Source organism: Dysidea avara, chromosome 10 (genome assembly GCF_963678975.1).
Source record: "Dysidea avara chromosome 10, odDysAvar1.4, whole genome shotgun sequence".
NCBI lineage: Eukaryota > Metazoa > Porifera > Demospongiae > Dictyoceratida > Dysideidae > Dysidea > Dysidea avara.
In genome coordinates, this window is record NC_089281.1 from 3,300,128 (window position 1) to 3,323,906 (window position 23,779).

Sequence of the window (23,779 nt, forward strand, 5' to 3'; positions counted from 1 at the left end):
GGTCTTGGCACCAAATTCACCTGAATTGTTGTTATTAAAATGTAACCATTAACCTACCATCACAGCCATTTCTTGGCCGCCACCTTGGATTTCACATCTTTTTTCACCATGGCCTTTTTGGGGGCCGCACCTTTTTTTACAGCTTGGCTGTTTTTGATTAGATTATATAAGCTGGATCACTCTGTTGAAGAGTAATTGATGAAACTATAATATACCAAATAATGAACATATAGCTGCTCAGTGTCAAAGTGATATGTGGCAAACTATAGCAACTAGTATGTGAACATACTGTATGCAGTCATTGAAGCAACGTTTAGTGCATTAGAAAACATGAATTAGCTACACTGCTTGGAGTATCTTAGTTTACTACAGTGGTATATCCCCAGTATATGGAACAGTTAATTGTTTATTATTTTAGTAGTTTTTCAGTACACCCGCATTCACTGATGTTTTACTGAGAGTTTAAAACTTAGTAAAATAATTATGTTCCATATACTTAAGTTTACTGACACTTTACTATCAGTATAACTACAGTAAGGCATCTTAACAAATTAGTAAACTAAGAACCTTCAAGCAGTGCTATAACAAGCTAATTAACATACTAAATTGTATACTCAGTTTTAATGCAGAAATAAAATCATATATAAACCAAAAACTGCCACAGTGCATATAAAATGTTACTAAATGGTACACACAGGCCTAACCTAAAATGCATCTACATTTGACAGTTAGCAATAAACCATGTCAAAGTTTATGTTCAAATGGAAACATCTATATAGTCTTTAAGATGCTGGATACTTTGGCACAAGACTGCAAGAGTAACCAATCACTTGGGTTCCCTTCAAAGTCATTGAAGAACTAGCTTCGTCGAAGGTGTAGTCTGCTGTTTCCTTGTTGTATTCACCACTTGAGTTAGCTCCAAAACTGAAGAGACCCCACTAAAAACAAATATATAAATACACATTGTTCCATATAGCTATGTACAATATATATGCTCACCATAAAGCCAACTTTAGCAGATGCATCAAAATGCTTCATAGTTTCAATGATTTCCTGGTTAAATTTAGAGGCAGTAACTGTGATGTCTCTGGCCACTATCATCTGAGTGCTGATGAGAGGCAGGGATCCATCATTTTTACTATTAACCTCCCCAGTCGACCAGCTTCCAGCTTTCTCTCCCGGAATATTGTAGTTTTGAACTTTCAGTGCTGAAAGATCAAGCCAAGGACGATTAATTTGGACAGAGCGCACCTTGAAACTAAGGTTCAAATCTCTACTGCCATCTGCTGCAATTTCTTTCTCCATTTTTCCTTCAGCCTGTCCTCGTACACCAATGAATGCATAGGATACTCCAGCTGCTCCACCCAACTGATCATACTCCTTGGAGGCAGAGTGCTCCTCGCTGTGTTCTCCAATAGTAATCTATAAATCAAACCACTGCCTTCAATAACATATATATGATCTGCAGTGTTGAGCATTATTACTGCATACCACTGTCTATGTATTTACATAATGAGTAACTATCAGTTGTTTATGTATGGATATACTTACTGTCTCCCATTCTTTGCTATCTGCAGGTTGTGCAGGATCAAACCATTGGTACCAGTTAGCTGGGCTCATTGAAACATTATAGTAATCCTTATCAACACCATCATTCCCAGTCACAGTTCTTCTGTTACTGTCAAATGCTACCAGTGCATAGATAAATCAAATGACAACTGTGTCCATATATGAGGGTGTAAATTGTGGTATAAATGATATATACCACTTACCTAAATAGGTGAAAGCTTGCAACTCTTTTGTTTTATACACAGGGGCAGATCCAGGAACTGGCAAGGGGAGGGACACAAACAGGCTAAATTGTAGTAGCCTGGTGGCCGCCGCTCCTTCACAAAAGTAAGAGTGGGCGGCGCCAGACTTTACCTACTTTCCTTAGTTTCTACCTTATATGTCTCCGAGTGGAGTAACTACTATATATATTGAAGACAAAGGTGGAGAAGAAACCAAAGCTGAATCCGACCTTAACCCTAATACTACTTGTCACGTACCCTAAAGTTGAACACTTGGGGTAACCTACTATAGATGCATGCCCAAAAAGTCAAATACACCGGGCAGCTACTACTTGCGTTCCCTAAAGTTGAGTACTCGGGGTAACTATCAGACGCGTGCCCTAAAGTTAAATGCTTGGGGCATAGCATACAACTAGCGTGCTTGATAGTGAGAGACATCCAGTGGACTGCTGGAACAATATAGCCCTGACAAAATATTTCTGGCTGCCGTAATAATAGCAACTTCGTTTATAAAAAGTGAAAACCTACTTTTTCTCCGTCACGGCGTTATCGATGAGAGATTATAAAAAAGGAGTAGGCGCTTATAATCTCTAATCGATAAGCGCCGTGACGGAGAAAAAGTGGTCTGGCCACGCGAGACTACCCCATACTATCTCTGCTGAACTGCGCTTGGTAGTTCAGCTTGACTCATCTGTTTAATGTGTTTGTTTTTGTTAATGTGTTTGTTTTTGTTAATGTGTTTGTTTTGTATTCAATTATAGATCTACTAAAAAAGAAACTATAGCTACGTGTATATAGTCTAGTTAACATTTTCACGGCCCCTCATGCCGTAATAGCGATAGGCGGAGAAAGTTACACGTGGGAAAAGTTTCGCGAAGTTCGCGATTAACTACAGTGACCATTGCAAGCCTTTTCGCCGCTTAGCTTGCTACATGCCTGTATTTATACACCAAGACATTAGCATACACGGTTAGTATCGCGAGACTTTTCCACTGGTAGCTATAAAGATTACTTTCCCACGCGTAAGATTTTCCGCCTACGCCGCGGTAGTCAACAGGTTCAGGTGAATTTGCAAATGCATGCAGCAATGTAAGATATTTAAGCTACCATGTTTGCACCTTTTCTCATGGGAACTAATGTTCCAGCGAGTGGTCCATACGTCCATTCCTCAATAGCTTTCAAGTGTGGAGCAACTTCCTTTTGTATTGGCTGAAAATCCATGTATTCATCCGTGACGGCAAAGTCTTTGTCAAAACGACTCTTCCATTTATCTCCATACTCTTTCTGATACTCATGTTCCATTTCGACCCTCTTCTTGCGAACAGTTTTCTCTTTATTGAGGTAATCTTCATAGTAATCTGTGTGCTCAGTATCATAGACTTTGTACAGAACACCTCTTGCCTTTTCAAAAGCTGCTTGTTGCTGTGGGCCAGCATTTGGTCCCTTGCCTTGAGTCAGCAGTTGTTCCCACTTGGTAGAAATCCGCGATCCGGTCACGCTGTAGTTAGTAGCACAAGGGATGCCATTGTCGAGTAGCTCAAATGTATTGTAAGCTGCTAAACCGGCGTTACCACTGACATCATAATCAGAATATAGCAGTCGTTGACCAGTTGCCAACACAAAAGTAGATTTTCCGCTACCCTTAAATTTGTTGTTCAGAGCTTGCCAAAGCAGGCGATGATAGTTGATACCCTTTTTCATAGCTAACTACAGCTAACAACCTTTGTAATGTAGTTACTAGAAAGTGCTAGCTATGGCTGATGATTTATGATTTTATAGTAGGCATTCCAATATCCGTGATTTTTTAATGAAAAAAATCTCCGTATATTCCCCAATAGAACCCTGGCACAAAATAACAACTCGTGTTTAACTTGGGATTGCTCCGTCGTCCTAGCTCCAATGAGGATGAAATTCGCTGTGGGGTTTGTCCACACGCTGATCATCATGAAAATCTTAGTTTTATCATGCGTGTTACATATAAGTAAGCTTTGTGTTGTTTTGTAATCTTTTCAAGCCTTATAATGTATGTAGAATACTTTACAACTTTAAAAAACGTACTGTCGGGTGGAAGGTAGTCACTGGTGCTTACTTTAAAGTACGTAGTTACTCTGGTTAGCGATTTTCAGCTCCAGAGCAATTTTCTGATGGCTGTGTCATCAGCTCAAAAGTATAAACCACTTCAAAGTCGGCATAACAATGCCATAATTGAAACCACAACGGTATTGTTGCATCATTGTGGCACCTCCACTACCTATATAAGTTGTTAACTTGATTACTTGACATAGCCTCTTGCCTATGGGTATACACCATTGTATTGAGAAGTGTGTAGTAGGTGAAGCATATTTGCTCACCACAAAGCATACAAAGATCTCTGAGATCTGATACAATCTGCTCATTACATGTATAAACTTGCAGCTAGAAGCAACTGCAGTTTCAAGATAGTCCAGATTGCTAGATGGCTTCCTGATTTAATTGTGCCATTTTTCCCTTTAAAATGTATGGGGAACCCCGAGAAAAAATGTACCTTTTTTCAGTTTTTAAGCACTGTGCATGCCAAAGTAGCTAATTCCAGCCCAACAAACTATATATTTCTGAGATCAGCAATCAATACTCTATCTATTGAGCATATAAAAAGCCAATTTTTCCAAAATTTAAAAATTGGGCTGGAATGCCTATTAATTTTATAGTTATATGTGACCAGAGTTTACAAAACAGATCCAAATCGCACATCAGGCAAAATCAAACTAACACCACCAGTGGATAGCTACACTATCGTACTACTAGTTTTGACCCTCAGTACTACTCAAACTACTCGTGGCTGGTTTTAACAGACATCTTTTCTGGGTGGTGTGGAGTGCTCAAATGGCGGTTTCAGGCCTTGTGAAGGACCTGGCTTGGCAAGAATCAGTGGTTTACTGGTGGACAGCCTTATAATGTTGGCCAGACATTTTCTCTGTTGATTTTACTACATATCAGCCACTAAGGAGCCAGCACAGCATTGTAATCTCGTGTCTGGACTCCAATCGTGGTCTGCTTCCATTTTGAGGTCTATCTCTTGCCCTCCCCGTCACCCCCCACCCTCCCCCCCCGCGAAAAATTTTTTTGAGCACACTTTGGACTTAGAAAATTTTCACGAAATATTATTTTCCGGATAATGTTGTGTACGTATCCTGGATACTGACATGTTCAAGACTAGTAGCAGTGCCAACAACGTCGTGCTCTCCGCCTCGCTCTCCGCCAGGCTGGCAGCCGCTAGAAAAGAAGGGCGAAAAAATTGAGCCAGTTTAGAAGAACTCTTAGTTTCTCCTGCCGTTTTTTCAGAAGGACTGTTCTTACCTTGTTTCTCTCACTGGCTGCCTTGCTGGCTGCCTCATCATTATGAACTGATTTGTCAGTGGCGTCTTGCATTATCTGGCAGCACAGAGCTATTCACAGGTATTGGTGAAACTGATTATGTGAGTGTGAAGCAGCTTGTGTTTTATTCTTGTGACACCACTATGTGATTCTTGTGACACCACTATGTGTGTGTGTGTGTGTGTGTGTGAGTGTGTCTCGTTTTTGTGCTATGTAATGTACCTATCAATGTCACGCCCCACCTACCCCAGGTCGGGCAGTAGGTGGGGATTTGTAGGGGATTTGTCACCCAAGCTCGTCCCCAGGGTAGGGGCATTTGCAACATGAATATCCGTACTTTTCCATACTGTTGTGATTCCCGGGATAATTACAGGTAGTAGGGGATTCGTAACTCAAAGTTGTCCCCAGGGTTGGGGAATTTGCCTTCTCGCATTTGCAAATCCCCAACAGTCCCCACCTCTGCCCGACCTGGGGTAGGTGGGGCTTGACATTGATAGGTGCATAACTGTTTGTACCTCCTGCAAGGAAGAACAGCTTAAGCCGATTGCATTGAGTTTAAACAATAAATCAAATCTGTGTGTGTGTGTGTGTGTGTGTGTGTGTCACTATAGGTGTTACGAATTCTCTCATGGAAGAACGGCTCTGCCGAATGTGTTGAGTTTAAATTTTAAAAAATTCTGACATTTGTTAACTTATCTGCTTTACCAGTTATAACTGAACAAGGGATGGTCACTACCTATGTATGGTCCTGTAAAACCATCTGTGACTGTGATCAAGATATTTGATCAACCTTGATTTCATCTCAGGAAAAGGGGACAAAGCTTAATTTACTGTTTTGCTAATACAAGCCACTTGATTGCCTCTTTTAAGTCAGTAGAAATTAACATCACAGTGTTGATCTCTTGGTTGATCGCTGTCGTGGATAGTTTTACAGGAGTATTATATATGTGTGAACAAGCAGTTGTGCTTTTGATGGGTTTAATAAAGAGATGTTTTGGTCCTTGGACGCTATGATATTTGTTGTATTGGAGATAACTTTGATTCAACCAGTTCTACGACTATGCTGCTGTAATCTATGGGCCTCATTATTAGGGTGACATTAACAGAGTTGAATCACTTAAACACAGAGCTTCAAAACTAGTTAGTGACTTTCATCGTTATGAAAGATTACAACCACCCACCTTAGTATACAGAAAATTTAGAGAGCCACATATCAAAAATTGAATGGTAACATGCACCAATCCTTGCAGCTTACCAGATCCACCATTTCCCATTGACATTCAATTGTACAAACATGCAGTGCATGAAAATTTGTGAAGAAATAATTATTTTCTAAAGAATAATAATTGAATATTGGAATGCACTACCGAAACATGTTGTAATGGTTGACAATTTTAAGTGAGATTACTATAAAAATTAAAAAATGTGATTTGAATTGATCAGCCATCTGTCTTAACCTTATTAAGTATTAAAGGAAGACATACAAAAGCATGATAATCATGTGTTTGTTATTTTATTGTTGTAATATCAAGTGACTACAAGTTTAAGACTGAATTGCATCACAATTCACAATATAAAGTAATATTTTTCCCTAATTTGCCACTCAGATGTTCCTTGTACTACAGAAATGTTGCTGTTTTTATGTACATCATAGGTATATTAGGTAATGATTCACTAGTTTATTATGTGGTGATGATTTTGTGTGATGATCTATGATTGAGTGTAATGTTCTTAATTTGTAGGTGAATTCACATTGTTATTGTGAATGATTTACTTCTCGTCTAAATGAGGTGTGGAACAATGAGTCCGTATTATGGTGATCTTGTGAGATGACTGATCTATGTTTAATGATGAACAATTTGACTGTGAGCATTCAAGGGTAACAGCAACAACAAAAGACATGATTGAAGTTTTGCATTTAGGTGTATATTACAATAGCACCAGTGTGTGTATTGTAAAGCACCTTTACACAACTAATTTTTGTTGATGGCTACATGTTATTGATATCACCCTCTTTAAGAAAATGGTATATTCTTTTTGCTGGAGTGTAGCCAATCGTATTTTGCTGTACATAGAGTGTATGCTCACCTCAATATGCTAGCTGTATCCTCACACCTGAAGGCTGCATTAGTGTTAGTGTAGTAGATTTAGTGCAAGTTATTTGCTATTTTATCCAATGGTAAATTTGCAGAAGTACTTTTATTACTCCATGATTTATAAGGTAGTTGTGCTTGAAAACTTATTGTCCTTTACTGTCTAAATAATGCCTGCATGGCTGACAGCTGTAAAGAAATTACTCGTACAGTGCTTCCTGACCCCTAGGTACCAAGACATGTTCAGATAATCAAAGCCTATTTTTATACAGGGTTACTCTAATGGAATGAACGCCTTAGACGAAATACTCTAATAGAACAGACACATCTACTGTAAGTAAGTGTGTTGATAGTCGAAGGTCAGATAATCAAGTATTCACTTCTATTAGGTGTGATATATTTAATCCATTGTTGTGACAGCTATAGTGGATACTTTGTGTGTGTACTAATTGTGTCACCATTTCATCTCTTGTACAACTAATGATAGCCTAAAGAATTAAGGGGATAAAAAATGAAGTTGTGAAGTTTACTCCCATATACTACTGGTATCAGTTCTCAGGTGCTATAATATAAGAGCACATGTCATTCAAAATTTCTGCAATAAAAATCAATGCATCCTCGTCAATTTTATGGAGTACATCTGCTGTCCTTCTTTATGAACTTGAAGTGCTATTGTTATTAACACTTTACAGTGACCAGCACTGAAGGTCTATTAGTGTGTTAGTGTCAGGTTATTTGGGTTGCATTTCAAGGGACTTAATGTGGAGCCGTACTCATGCACCATTTGAGAATGTTTTTGGTGTCTTAAGTGATATATGGAGCCACACCCACATCCTCTATGGTATTATGTCCACTTATTGGGTTTGTGTTGTTGTACGCAACAAGTCTGCATGGCATCAAGAAAAGTGCTATGCCTGCTTATGGGAGCCTGTAGACTACCATGGAGCCACACCCACTTATTGATCATTGAATATGTGTGTTTTGATACCTGTAGCTACTTGTTCATTTTCTTTTGCATACAATTCTTCCTGTTGGTCGACAACCTTGACTTGCACCATGTAACTCTTACTCCTGAATTTAAAAAGCATTGATGGATTATCTAACTGTAGAACCTCTCTTAAAGTACCCTCCACTATAAAGAAAAATTTCTGTGGTTCCTATAGAATACAATTTAAAGGACAAACTCTCAGTAAGATTTCATCAGTTGGTCTCAAACTGTTCGTTACATACGTACGTAGTGGTTCGTTACATAGTGGTTCCAATAGATAAGTTTATATGTACGTACATAATTATACCATACATACACTAGGTCATTCAACAGTTCAAGTATGCTTGACTCATACTGTATGGGAGCAGTTCTAATTACCATTAATATTAGAAATGTTCCTGTACAATAACCTGTATAAGAGATAGCACTGAGAATTTACAAATTTGTCTACAATGAAACCTCTTAAAGATTGGTAATTTTTGTCCTTTATAAAAAAGATGTACCTTAACTGTATGGTTGAGTCATATACGTAGAACTATGTACTACATTAGCCAGCAAGTAGATTGTCAGTCACTCAATTAAATGGTTAACAGTAATCACATCTGTGGATCACAATTCCTGCACAGTATGTAACATAGTTATTAGAAACTACAGTGAGTTTCTTTTCTGTTTTCATCAGCTCCCACATATGTACCCATTATTGCAGATTTAACAATTATTTTGTCTGAATAACAAAAAACTTGAATATGCAGCAAAAGTACAACATTTGTATATAGGTACCTAACTAGTCTCACATGCCAGACAGTTTGTGTGGGGGCGAGAAATAAACAGTCTGATCACTGTTGTACACTTTCCATGAATAAACTGACATGCAATTAGATTACATCACACTATTGTTTTGTGGCAAGGATGAATCGTGCCAGTCACGTCTGAGCAAGCTAAGGCGAAAATTGTACTGGTGATGTCATGATGTATTTGAAACATTGCTGAAGGTCTTCCTCGACAATTCCACTACTTCACAAATCCAATGATTATAAGAGCTCTGTACAAGGGGAACAAATATCCTAAGCCTATGGCATTGTTAAACTTCAGTCCTTTATTACAGTAAGAATTTGAATAATTGGTGTTTGTTTTATAGAGCCCGCAAGGCAATCTGATTGGCTCTGCCAACATTCCACAGTGGTCACAGAATGTGTGCAACAGTGACTAGAAGCTTATTTGCCACCCCCACACAAACCGTCTGGCATGGAGACTAGTTGGAACAATGAGTCCTTATTCTCACAGTGATTGCATAAAGATGAGATGACTTCGATCCAATAAGCATTTCTTGGCATTCTGTAGAGTGTTAGGTTACCTCATTAGACGTTGAATTCCCTAGCCAGTTGCTTGCAATATCTGAGTTTCCACCTACAAATAAGAACATCATACCCAATACACACAACATCACACAAAATCATGACCACGTTACCACATAATAAAGTGGTGATGAAAATTAAAATATCTATAATACACCTATCAATGTATTTACAGGGAGAATTGACACAAAACTGTTGCCGCACTATAGGACATTAATTTTGATAATCATTCATTAAGCACACAAGTATACTTTTTCTTGTAACTTGTCATATCTCTGTGTGGATAAGTGAGGATTTGACACAATAAGTTTGCCCTTCTATGGGTCATTTGACATTCGGCTGTTTGAAATCCCCATGTATGCCCAAGGGCAGGATAGTAGGGTAATACATTGATAGGTGAATTAACGTATATAACAGTAGCATCTCTATAGGGCAAGGAACATCTCTAAGTAGTGAAATGTTATTTTCTATTGGGACTTAATGTCACTACAAATATCAGTCACTTAATTGTTACTACAATAGAATAGCAAATGATTTTTCATATTTCTTTCTGAGAAAGTAGAATTTGGTAATACTAATAAGATGACAAAAACCACAACTGACGTTCAGCAACATAATATTATAGTTCCAATACTCAGTAGGACCATCTGCACAGTCGTAGATGGTTTTACAGAACCACACATAGGTAGTGACCATCCCTTGTTCAGTTATAACTGGTACAACAGATAAAAACAAACAAGTTATCTAATGTCAGATTTAAAAAAAAAATTTAGACTCAACACATTCGACAGAGCCGTTCTTCCATGAGAGAATTCATGACACCTATAGTGACACACACACACATTTGATTTATTGTTTAACCTCAATGCAATCGGCTTACTGTAAGTTGTTCTTCCTTGCAGGAGGTACAAACAGTTTAATACATAGCACAAAAACGAGACACACACACAGTGGTGTCAAGAATAAAACACAAGCTGCTTCACACTCACATAATCAATTTCACCAACCTGTGAATAGCTCTGTGCTGCCAGGTAATGCGAGACGCCACTGACAAATCAGTTCATAGTGATGAGGCAGCCAGCAAGGCAGCCAGCGAGGCAGCCAGTGAGAGAAACAAGGTAAGAACAGTCCTTCTGAAAAAACGGCAGGAGGAAAGAGTTCTTCTAAACTGGCTCAATTTTTCCGCCCTTCTTTCTAGCGGCTGCCAGCCTGGCGGAGAACACGACGTTGTTGGCCCTGCTAACTAGTCGGCTTCAACATGTCAGTATCCAGGATACGTACACAACATTATCCGGAAAAAAATATTTCGTGAAAATTGTCTAAGTCCAAAGTGTGCCCAAAAAAAAAATTCGCCCGCCCCCCACCCTCCACCCCTTTGTGAGCACTCGTGATACTACTTCGCTCGTCCAACTGCTCAGATTTTCTATCTTATTTGGCGGGAAACTCTACAAGCAGCTACAAGTACTGGAAGTGGCCTGAAAGGTGACAGATTGATGCATCTTTTGTGTAAATTTCATACGCGTGCTTGCTATCTTTGGAGACTTATGCTGGCTTCAATTCTTTAAAACCGTTTATCTCGAAACTTCTAATGTGCGATTTGGATCGTTTTTCCAAAATCCAGTCACATATACTCAATGAATGCGAGGACTGCATACATGCATGCTTACAACTCAGTGGCGGATCCAGGGGGGTTTCATTGGTTTCCACGGAAACCCCCTTTGAAAAATGATTGCGTAACAATTAAATGTTTTAATTATCGCGGCGTGCGTCTCGATCGAGATACTGTAATTAGAGCAGTCACAGTAGCTACTAAAGTAGTGTGTAGGAAGTTTTTAATATATTTTATGTACTATTACTAGGCTGTGACCTTTTTTTTTTTTTTTTGGTCTCACCTTACCAAACCAGACGATGTAGTGCAAACGTTTGCGTATCTCATGTCAATATATATCTCCACCTTCTAAACTGGAAACCCCCTTTATAAATTCCTAGATCCGCCACTGCAACTAGCTAATTATCTGCATGCATGCAGGTTATATATACGTACAAATAACAGAATGCCTTATCCGAAATTGCATAAAAATGGCCACTGTAGTGTGGGAACTCTCGTAAAATTTGTAAGGGCTACTATCAGGAGAAAAATTTGAACTGAAATATCTCAGCCAAGAAGGAAGATATCAAGCTCTAACCAGCTCTAGTAGGTATGGTTATAAATTAGCTGAAAGAAATGAAAAGTAAAATGCAAAGGGAATGTGGAAGAACTTTTAATAGATACATGTTCAACTCCATTCATGATCCTTATCCCAACTACTATATTGTTCCCCATTGTGGCATCCATACCTTATCCAAAATATCTCTGCTCTTGAAAGAACACAGCGACGAGCCACCAAATATATCCTGAATGACTACATCTCTGACTACAAAACACGCCTTATCAAACTCAACTTGTTACCATTAATGTATACCTATGATCTATGTGACATCCTGTTCTTTATTAAATCAATAAAAAATCTATCTGATCATTTTTACATCCAAACCTTCATCAAATTCTGCCACCATTCTACCAGGTTTTCTTCCTGTAACAAACTTGAACATGTTTTCACATCATCTAACAAACAAAGAAATTTTTTCTTCTACAAACTACCTAGAACTTTCAACAGCCTACCTACAATTGACTTAACTAAACCATTTCTTACCATCAAAGCTCAGTTAATCCAAATTCTATGGCAGCATTTTACGAAGAACTTTAATCCTGATAACATACACAGTTTTCATTTTTCTTTTCCCTGTAGCATCTGTTCTAAACACCCCAAGCCACCGAACTTTTATGCACACAATAGTTAGTTATTATAAGTTATTAAGTATATAACTTCAGGGTCTGGTACTTGTTACCAGATTCCTTTATTGCAACTTGCTCATACAGCTATAGCTAACTACTGTTTGTATAATTTTGGATTTTTAACATTGCACTATAAAGCTTTTACTACTACTACTACTACTGTACTTACTTAAGTGGCAAAAAGAAAAAAAACTGTACCATTACATCAAGTCATCATGATCAGATCACTGTGGAATAAGCACACTGATGAAGAACAACACTTGCTACACTGATAACCAGACCAAAGCAGACATCTTAAATTCACAGTTTTCCTCTGTATTCACTAGAGAAGATAAGTCTACTCTACCTGACTTAGGAACAAGTCCTTACCCTGACATTTCCACTATTAAAATTAATACTCCTGGCATTGTCAAACTTTTGAATGAGTTGGACCATTCAAAATCTTCAGGTCCTGATAAAATCCCACCATGTAAAATTATTGAAACTGTCAGCTGATGAAGTTTCACCTTGCCTTCAACTCCTGTTCTCTGCTTGTTTACAACAAGGTATTGTACCAGCAGATTGGAAGAAAGCTATTGTGTGTCCAATATTCAAGAAAGGTGATAGAAAGAACCCCTCTAATTACAGACCTGTTCTTTGACCTCTATTAGTAGCAAGATCATGATTATGATTATGATGTGATTTGGGTTGAGGCTTAGAAGTCTGTACACCCATTCAATTACATACATATACATACATAACAGGGGCGTACCGAGGGGGGTTTCCAGGGGTTTCAGGAAACCCCTTTGGGTTTTACACACTACTTGAAACATCAAGAAATTGAAACTTCAGATTTCCAGAATCTGAAATATATCATGGAACAGGACATAATAATAGTAGTTTACACATGACAGAAACACCTATAGCATTGTTCTGAATTATGATTTTTAGTGAAAAGATCGAGATACTCTAATAGAGCAGTCAGGTAATACAAACTACTCTAATATAAAAGTCACTTAGCTGTAGTGGAAACCCCTTTTCAAAATTCCAATTAGATGAAATAAACAAAAATTAACTATGAATATAATTATTACATTAACATAAATCTAAAGTATTATCTATAGCTGATTTAATAAAGTATCACTTGTAAGATTGTTCCAGTCATTAATCACTCTAGTACCAAAATAGTTGACCCGACATGAATGGTGGGTAGGGAGCTTAAGTAATTTATATGCATGACCTCTAGTTTGTGTATTGTGGGAAAGAGTGAAACAGTAGGAGTGATCCATGGAACATGCATGTCATGATTATGATTATGATGTGATTTGGGTTGAGGCTTAGAAGCCTGTACACCCATTCAATTACATACATATAAAGATGCAATAAACAAAAATTAACTATGAATATTATTATTACATTAATATAAATCTAAAGTCATAAAAGTAATTATCATAGCTGATTTAAAATTATTCAATGAAGAATTTCCCACAATTTCACTCATAAGGTTGTTATTTATATATAGTAACATTATGTCTCACCTTGAAGCTAGCTTACGACAGTCTTCACCTGATTAGTTTAGTTTCTGTAAAGACCACTCAGCTGAGCTTAATTTCATATGTGTGCTTGCCGCTATCCTTGGCGAGTTATACTGACTTGAATTCTTTAAAACCGTTTATCTCGAAACTTCTATTGTGCAATTTGGATTGTTTTTCCAAAATCCAGTCACAAATGTTGATTCTACACAATTCTTTACCCTGTCACCAATTCATTGCACAAGAGGTCATGATTATAAACTTTTTAAGCCTAGAGCTAGATTCTTTGCTAGATATAACTTTTTCTCTATCCGTGTAATTGATCAATGGAACACTCTACCCCTGAAGTGATTAATTCTCAATCAATTTCTGAATTCAAGAGGAAGCTTGACCTATTTGGTCAGAAACTGGACATGGACACAATTAAAGGCCAATGTATTTAATTTGTGTTGATTTTTTGTCCATTGAATATAATAATAATAATAGTAATGGACACTGTACTTTTATGGCTTCCACAAAGGAAATGTATGGTGAAAATTTTGATTGACCATAAATATTATGTCAGTCAGACATTTGAATGAAAAGATTTGAAATATTTTTAGCGGGTTAAGCAGTGCTACAAATGAGCAAAATTTCAAGATCATGTGGAATTGCATCCACGAAAATGTTTTTGAGTTTTGTTACATTTCAGTAAGGCTTTCGACCATGTATCTCACCGCTACCTAATGGCAAAACTTGACCACTATGGTATTAGAAACTTTGAATGGACATCGGCTTTCTTATCTTCTCACATCTGTAATAATGTTGCATAGTAGAGGAACTCACCTAATATCGGACGGGCTCCAAAATCGGACGCAATTACTCGAGCTACAACAGGAATTTTTGAACAACTCATATGTCTTTAGATAGTTCAAGGCTGTGGGACTTTGGGCACCAAGTATCAACTTTCTCGGCTTCTTTGTCTGGTGGCAGTAGCCCTGCAAAGTCGTTTCTGATTAATACGTATAATCGGAAAAAAAACAGTCGATTTACGGACACTCACCATCTACATATCAGACTTGCATTCAATCAACAGTTTTCTACCTTAAAGTAGTAGAGTAACTCATCTACTTTCTAAATATACCTGGTTTATTTAATCAAATCCTTTTAATCACGAATTACAAATCAAATAAAATGAGACGTCACTGGAGTAATAATCACACTGCATAAGTTCGCGTTTCACGATGCCGTGGCACTACGTTATGGGTGGTCTCCTCAGCGGACTCCTGCTCACTGTGCATGTGGGACTTTCTTTTCAGTGGAGCATGCTTTATCCTGTCCCAAGGGTGGCTTACCTTCTATCCGACACAATGAGATCAGAGATCTAACTGCTACCCTGTTGACTGAAGTATGCTCTCAGGTAGCTGTCGAACCAGAGCTCCAGCCGGTTTCACAGCAGGACTACCCTGCTTCTGCCAATATCCAAGATGGTGCCCGTCTTGACATCGCCATGAATAGTTTTTGGGGTGGAAGAAGTGAAAGATGTTTTGTGGATGTGCGGGTGTTCAACCCTCTGGCTGCTTCTAATGCGTCCTCATCACTGGCCTCTTGTTATCGGAGGCACGAGAACATTAAGAAACGTGCGTATGCTCAGAGAATTCGTGAGGAGGAGCATGCCTCTTTTACCCCCTGGTAATGTCTGCCTCTGGTGGTCTGGCACATGAGGCTTCTGTTTTTTATCAACGCTTGGCTCATCAACTTTCAAATAAGTGGGGCGATGATTACTCTGTTGTCATGGGGTGGTTAAGGTGCTGTCTATCTTTTTCTCTCTAGCGGTCCTCCATACAATGCATCCGCGGAGCCCGCTCATCCATCGGTCACTATGTTAATACTCCCCCAATTGTGGAGCTGATTCGGGCAGAGTCTCAATTTGCCGTGGACTAAGAAAGTCACGGCTTGTCCAGCACAGGCCATTTATGTGCTGGGGTGGTAGGCAAGGGCAGTCCATCAAGCCCGGGAAAATAAAAAATAATAATAAAAAACTATGAATTTAAGTATACGGAAGTAAACGGTGTTTGTAAAAGTATACGGCGAACATTTCCCGTAAACGTATCTCAAACAACGTATACTTAATCAAGTTTCCGTATACTTAAATTTATGGTGCGATTATTACTCCAGTGACGTCTCATTTTATTTGATTTGTAATTCGTGATTAAAAGGATTTGATTAAATAAACCAGGTATATTTAGAAAGTGGATGAGTTACTCTACTACTTTAAGATAGAAAACTGTTGATTGAATGCAAGTCTCATATGTAGACGGTGAGTGTCCGTGAATCGACTGTTTTTTCCGATTATACGTATTAATTGGAAATGACTTTGCAGGCCTGCTGCCACCAGACAACGAGGCTACCTAGGTCCAGTCATGGATTTTTTCTCCTTTCTCCAACTTTTCAAACACACCTTAAGTAGTTAAAGTCTAAGTAGCTAAAGTCTTTGAGCAGGCTGTAGGACCAGGTGTCCTACAGACCTTCAGCACTTGTGCTGTAAAGCATTAATAAATAAACAAAGAAGCCGAGAAAGCTGATACTTGGTGCCCAAAGTCCCACAGCCTTGAACTATCTAAAGACATATGGGTTGTTCAAAAATTCCTGTTGTAGCTTGAGTAATTGCGTCCGATTTTGGAGCCCGTCCGATTTTAGGTGAGTTACTCTAACCTGTTATATTTTTATAGGTATTTGTATATTAGGTCTTTGACACTATTAACACATCTTTGTACATGCACACAGAGGCAGATTTGTAAGAGTGTATGCCATGCGTGGTTAGAGATTCACTGATAAGATTGTGGTGGCTGCTGCTTATTGTAACGAGCTCACATTGGCGTAGTCGGCAGGATTGGGACCGCCGCGACTCCACTCAAACTCTACCAAACGCCGAAGCTGTTACCGAGCCGGGAAAACTATTGATAACGGCAGGGGCGTATCTAGCCCAAACATGATGCCCGGGCAAGCTCAGTTTCCTGTACACCTACTCCAGTGAGCAACCTGTGTGTGTTCATACGTACATTCATCAAATTGTTGTTTTCAAGTGCATGGCATGGCTAGTCTACCTACACTCTATACTAGTCTCTAGCTACGATTCCAAGGCCGGAGGAGACGGTCCGGTTGGTTAGGCCTGAGCCAGACCAGTAATCTGGAGTTGAACCAACTAGCTGACCAGCTCGAACTACATTACTCTCATGCAATCTTTGGATGATCACATCTACATGTAGCTACGTACATTTTACAGGTTATTGAAAATACATGCCACGAGTAGTTACCTAGTTTCTCAGCCTAACTAAAGCACAGAACTACACGTATAGTTTAAGGAACGCTCAAGACTATTATGTAGATCTAATTACTTTATCAATAGAATCACCAACAATTGGAATAGTTTGCCTAATTATGTTGTAAATAGTTCTTCGATTAACACTTTTAAATCATTATTAGATAGTCATTTAATTGATTCAAGATTTATTTTTGTATAAGTTATTTAATTGATTCAAGAGTTATTTTTGTATAATTACTGCATTGATCGGGTATGCAGGCTGTGCCTTTACCCGTATTTAATCATAATCATAATCATAATCATAGTACCTCCAATTACCTTACAGTACAGCATAGCATTCATATCGTTTTGTACAGAAATGATTGTGGGTTCTACGTACAGTATCACGTGTGCTGACAGTTGGCATTTATCACGTGTAAGGCTGGTGCCTTCTTTGATTCTAAACCAGCACACTTATATCGCAATTCATAAAATAATCATTAGCATTCCTTGGCTTGTCTCTCTTGGCTTCTTTTACTGGGCGAAGGGTTGCCGGCAGTGATAAACCAGATGACTCATTCCGCGGCAAGACGCTGTACACCCATACATTACATGGTGGCCATCTGGATGAGATGTTGAGTAGAAATCACTCCTCTTCAACTACCCACTCGTCCTGTCGAGATACTGAGCAAACTCTCAGTCTCACCCACATCGCGCCATTTTCGAATACTGATTGGTCTCGTGACTGTCCACCAGTATATTTACGTGATGATCCATTCACTTCATACAAACCAGTATAGTAGTATACTGTATTTTGTAGCTGTGTAGCTTTTTATTGTAGCTGTGTGAATTCACTGTATAGTAATTATATCCTAGTTAAAGGGGGCCATGCTGCATGGGTTCCCTGTGAAATTTGGGGGGAAGTTGCAAGTTGCTAGCTAGTTTTACTTTAAAATTTAGCATCAATTTTTAATTTTAAGGGATTTTCAAACCTTTAAATTGCAAAAATTCTGCAGCTCCTGGGGGTTGCACCCTCAAACCCCCCTTGAACTTCTAATTACTAGCTATAACTAAATGAACCATATACAGCAAGTTTCATGCTGTGTCCCCTGTATGTCAGGTCTACAATTATAGAAAGTCTGAAGAACAAATAGGCTTGAGCATGTTTATATAGCTAGCTAGCAGTGAAATATCCCTAAAATTGCATATCTGAGTGTCAAAGTTTCAAAAATTTCCTGTGGGGGCATGCCCCCAGACCCCCTAGAATGCTCATCCTTCGCACTTCGCAGATTGTGGTTTGCACACTGTGCAACAGCTCCTCTCTGATTGGCATGCATATAATAGCAATTTCAACATTATAGTCAATGGCCTGACCAACTCAATTTTCCCTCCTCCGGCTCTGACGATGCATGTATCGATTGTGGGACTGCAGCATCACGTGCCACACAAAAGGATACTTCCAACTCATAATGAACAATACTACTCAGTGGCGGATCTAGGATTTTTAAAAGGGTGTTTCTGAAAGTTGGTATAGCTGAATAAGGTATCTGATGACAGTTGTCCAGAAAATTTAGAGATTTTAGAAGCTCTGAGATTGGATTTTAGGCTACTTTTAGTTAGGAATTACAATAAACCTAATACTTTAAACTGCATAGCTATATAGGGAAAATATAGTGACTATATAAGTTGTAGCTTTGATTGCTCTATTAGAGTAGTTATTTGACTGCTCTATTAGAGTATCTCAATCGTTTTTAATGCAGTGGGAGATGAAAAGTGAAGTGTTGCTGAGGGTTTAATAGCTATAAATGGCGTCAGTTAAGTGCAGCTGCACGCATGCTATTGAAATACAGTGGTATATAGTTGTTTTATATGATAAATTGTCAGTACAACAATGTTTATTTATTTAGACTTCTACTGAGCTAAATTTAAAAGGGGTTATGTCGAAACCCCAGAAACTCATCTAGATACGCCACTGCTACTGAACCGATAGATTTCTTGCACTGACTCGTACATGTGCAGATCACAAAACGCATGACACCGGTTCATCTACGTGCTCAGTAGGGGCATCATCTATACGTACTCAGTAGGAGCATCCATTCCCTGCAACCACTCACCACATCCTGCTGAGTGGTCCTACAAAGTATCGTCAGCAGTTCTCTCACGTTATTTCCTCGTCGTAGTTGTATCACAATAAATCGGGGCACAGATTATTCTCCACCTCCTGAAATCAAGCAGCCAAACAGCTAGTCGTCTTGAGTATCTTCCACTTCACGCGGTATATATACAGGCAAACTCCAAACTATCATCACTTCGATGCTCGCTTCGATGAAACTACACTATGGACCTTATCCGCAATGACGTCATAATTGACAAAATGGCCGTGTTTAGCGTGGGCACTTCGTACGTAATCACTAAAATGAGCTTTGTTTTTTTTCCCGGGCTTGATGGACTGCCCTTTCCTACCACCCCCAGCACTGATTGCAAGTGCTGGACAACTGAACAAAATTAAGCAGACAAATGGGATTCCACAGTCACTAAGTCCACTGACTGTGGAGTCCTGGTGTAAACACCAATGGAAGACCGTGCCCCACGAATACACTGAATTTCCCAGCGAAACAACGAAAAGCTCAGGCAGCAACGCAGCCAACTAAGAACCACAGAATAATCATCTCCCCACTTTGTGGCCAGAAGAGAAGCAAGTCGCTTATAAAAAACAGTAGCCTCATGGGCTAAACCGCCAGTGGCAGCCAAAACAATTGGAGTGAAAGTGGCATGCTCCACTTCTCGACCATAAGCACGATGTTTAATCTTTTCATGCTTCCTAAAGGTGGACGACAGAGAGGAGGAACTATTAGAAGGAGCAAAAGGGTTAAAAACACGGACATCAATGAAACATCTCTCCGAACGACCTCCCCAGAAACCGTTTACAGCAACATCCAAGCGAGCCGAATCCTGAGTATTAGAGGTGGCAAGAGGGAACTCATCAGAATGCTGAACCGGCTGTAACTCTGGCTCAACACACACCTGGGAGCAAACCTCAGTAAGAAGGGTAGCAGTAAGGTCCCTAATCTCGTTGTGATGCAAGGAAGGTAAACCCCCTTTGGGACAGGATAAAGCATGCTCAACAGAAAAGGAGGTTCCTCAAGCACAAAGGGAAGGAGGACGAAGTGGGGACCAACCATACCTCAAAGCCAAAGCATCCTGGAAAGCAGATCTATGGAGAGTGAAACCATGCTCACTCAAAGGTAAGGTGGTGAGCCAGCTTGAAGCACCTCTAACAGTAGCCAAGTCCATCGCACGCCTCAAGGAAGGCCCAAGCTGTAGGTATAGCTCAGCAAATTGTGTAGAACAGTGTTCAGATTTGGCTTTCCTTAAAAGGGCCTTTCTGGCCTGCTGAGAGGCAACAGCCTCAACAAAACTCAAATCATGATTCAATATACATTGGCTAAGAGGTTCCGTGACATCACGAGATGCAGCCAACTCACTAACACATCTTCTTGTGGGGACAAAAATACCCAGGCCTCCCCACCGAGCAGGAAGGGCAAACAGGAGCCGTGAACTATCACTGGGCGGTGAACAGCCAGTTAAAGTAGGAGCAAATACTTGGCGAATCATATCTTCAAGTGGCTGAAAAGCATCACACACACAAGGAACTGTTCAAAAAACAAATAGCCAACGACTGGATAGACCATGGGTGAAGGCACAGTATGCAGCATGGGGCTGACTCTCTGCAAATCTTGATAACCTCTTAACCTCTGCAGACCAGCCCTTAACCTTCTCAACAACAAAACTATTCACATAACTATCAGACCCAATAGCAGCCCCCAAATAAGGGCGGCCCTCCATAGATATTCTAATTCCAGAACCACTGAAGACTGAAGCAGCATCCTGCTGCAAATGTCCCTTGATGATAAGCCAAGTTTTGGTCGCGTTAACAAAGTACCCAAACGAAGGGCCAATTTCACAGACAGTCCCACCACTTACACAAAACAGTCAACTTCCCACAAGCACAAGCTTCATCAGCATACCAAACCTGCTCCACTCCCGAAGGGAGACACCTCAGAAGTGGAATTGTGGCCAAAGCATAAAAGGGCATGGACAACAGATCCCCTTGGGTAGTTCCCTCTTCCGACAGTATTACATCACCTGAAATGAATAAACTAGCTGGAGACCGGTAAATATTAATCAAGATTGGAGCAAAGGGTGGGCAGAGCTGTCTAATGTTGTGTAAAGCAACTATCCTGTTCAACGAGTTAAAAGCATTACTTGCATCCACAAGTAAAACAGCATCACAATCCTCATTACCAAAAAGCTCACGTACTGAATGAACAGCAGCCTCCACACCCGCCATTTGACTGGCACACATTTGCAGAGGACCAGCCACAATCTGGATGTCCTCTCTGATAACGGAAAGGACTGCCTTGGCCACAATTCTCCTCACAACTTCACAAACTCCAATAGGCCTCACTCCTGGCCTCTTGTCTAAAGCAATCAACCTACAAGCCACAAAAGGGGAAAGAATTTCTGGGGAAATAAATGAAGTACAGATACGTCTAGCAAACAAAGCCAAAGCAGCACACAACTCACTTGAAGCTGAGTGGAAACCAGTGCAGAGACGTCTCCAACAGCGAGCATCCACACCAGATGGACCAGCCGCACCCGTGGTCCGGAGTGCAGCAGAACGAATGACACAGCCATCTAAAAGGTTAAATATTACAGGATGGATGACAGGTGGATTAGCCCAATCAGGCAGCAAACAGTTCACATGTAAAGGCTGTGCAGAAGGATGCTTAGACTTAAGGACATCTCTAACTGAATAAGTTGTGGAATCAACAACAACATTGTCATTCAAATTCAGAACTCCTCCATGTCCCTGTTCATCCAATAGCTGGAGGGCAGCCTTGGTCTTTCCTTCAAACATCAACTTGGCAAAGAGACGAGAGGAGTGATCACTTGACTGACGCCCCCATCCAGATTTCAAACTGGCCTGAATAGTTTTGCCTTCGTGTAAGAGAGGGCAAAACTATTCTTTTTCTTCTTCTTGTGCTGCAGCAGCTACCCCAGCACAAGAAGAAGAAAAAGAAATGTGAGAAGTCTGGGTAGTGCTACGAACAGACACATCAAAATAAGCTGGACGACCATGCTGAAAATCAGGGTGGTACACATCACCCGGGCGAGAATTAAAGTGCAATCCGTAAACAAAATGAGCTTTGTTTACGGATTTCACGACATGGAACTATAGACGATATGCACACTTTATTACTCGAACGAAAAATGATCAATTAAGCGAAGAATGTTCTCATGGTCCTATGAGAATTCGTCGCCATGATGCTCTAGTTGACATTGTTTGTCATGCTTTGTCCCAGAGTCACTCAGGAGTTTTGAAGGAACAACGTGTTTCTTATGAAGATAATTCTCGCCCCGGTGATGTGTACCACCCTGATTTTCAGCATGGTCGTCCAGCTTATTTTGATGTGTCTATTCGTAGCACTACCCAGACTTCTCACATTTCTTTTTCTTCTTCTTGTGCTGGGGTAGCTGCTGCAGCTGGTGAGTTAGCCAAGGACCAGAGACATCAAGATGCCGTAGAGGAGGCGGGGTGTGACTTTGTCCCACTTGTAGAAACTTTTGGTTTTTGGTCACCATTTGCGCTTCAAACCCTTCGTACCATCACTGAACGCACCACAGCCAGAAGTGGTGCATCAACCAAACAGGCTCGTAAACATTTGTTACAACAACTTTCAGTTTCTTTATGGACGAACAATGCCCGTATGATATTACGGTACTGGGCTTTGCAGTGTGAGGACTCTGATTTTCCTTTCCCCAAACCCCTGTTGTAATTAATTGTGTTTGTAGTTTAGTTGTAGAGTAATTTGTATTTTAACTGTATTATTTTTTTTAAAAAATGGCTTACCAGTAGTAAAAAATAAAAAAAATAAAAAATTTAGCGTAGACGGCGCAAAACTCGACGGTAACTTAAAAGCGGAAGTCCCATGGGAAGCAAATGCGGCTCGAGCAATAACTCACCACTCGAGCTAAGGACAGGCCATCTCGCTTGCCATACACCACTTTCCGTGGTGTATGGCAAGCGAGATGGCCTGTCCGGAAAGTGGTGTATGGCAAGCGAGATAACTCACCACTCGAGTGGTGTATGGCAGGCGGCTCGAGCAACAACTCACCACTCGAGCTAAGGACAGGCCATCTCGCTTGTCATACACCACTTTCCGTGGTGTATGGCAAGCGAGACACCACTTTCCGTGGTGTATGGCAAGCGAGATGGCCTGTCCGGAAAGTTGTGTATGGCAAGCGAGATGGCCTGTCCTTAGTTCGAGTGGTGAGTTATTGCTCGAGCCGCATTTGCTTCCCATACTTTTGTATGGGACTTCCGCTTTTAAGTTAGGCTGCTGATATTTAGCCGGTCATTGCAATTGAAAAAAAAAAAACTTAGAAAAAATCGTGACACAAAAAGGTTTAAGAAACTAAGAAAAATGTGCGACGTGACCTAGACTCGAACCCACACATTCAGGTTTAGAGTACCAACGCTCTACCACTGTACCACCGGTGCTTGC

The 23,779-nt window shown here is 40.0% G+C and overlaps 1 protein-coding gene across 1 annotated transcript; it reads right to left on the reverse strand.

Annotated features, from left to right (window-relative positions):
- Positions 1-602: 602 nt before the first annotated feature.
- LOC136268479 (uncharacterized) lies at positions 603-3,523 on the reverse strand. The gene is made up of 4 exons (XM_066063833.1): positions 2,909-3,523; positions 1,552-1,688; positions 1,000-1,422; positions 603-938 (listed from the first exon to the last, which is right to left on the reverse strand). The coding sequence occupies exons 1-4, from the start codon at positions 3,489-3,491 to the stop codon at positions 783-785; spliced, it is 1,299 nt and encodes a 432-aa protein (XP_065919905.1). The 5' UTR covers positions 3,492-3,523; the 3' UTR covers positions 603-782.
- Between the last annotated feature and the right edge of the window lie 20,256 nt (positions 3,524-23,779).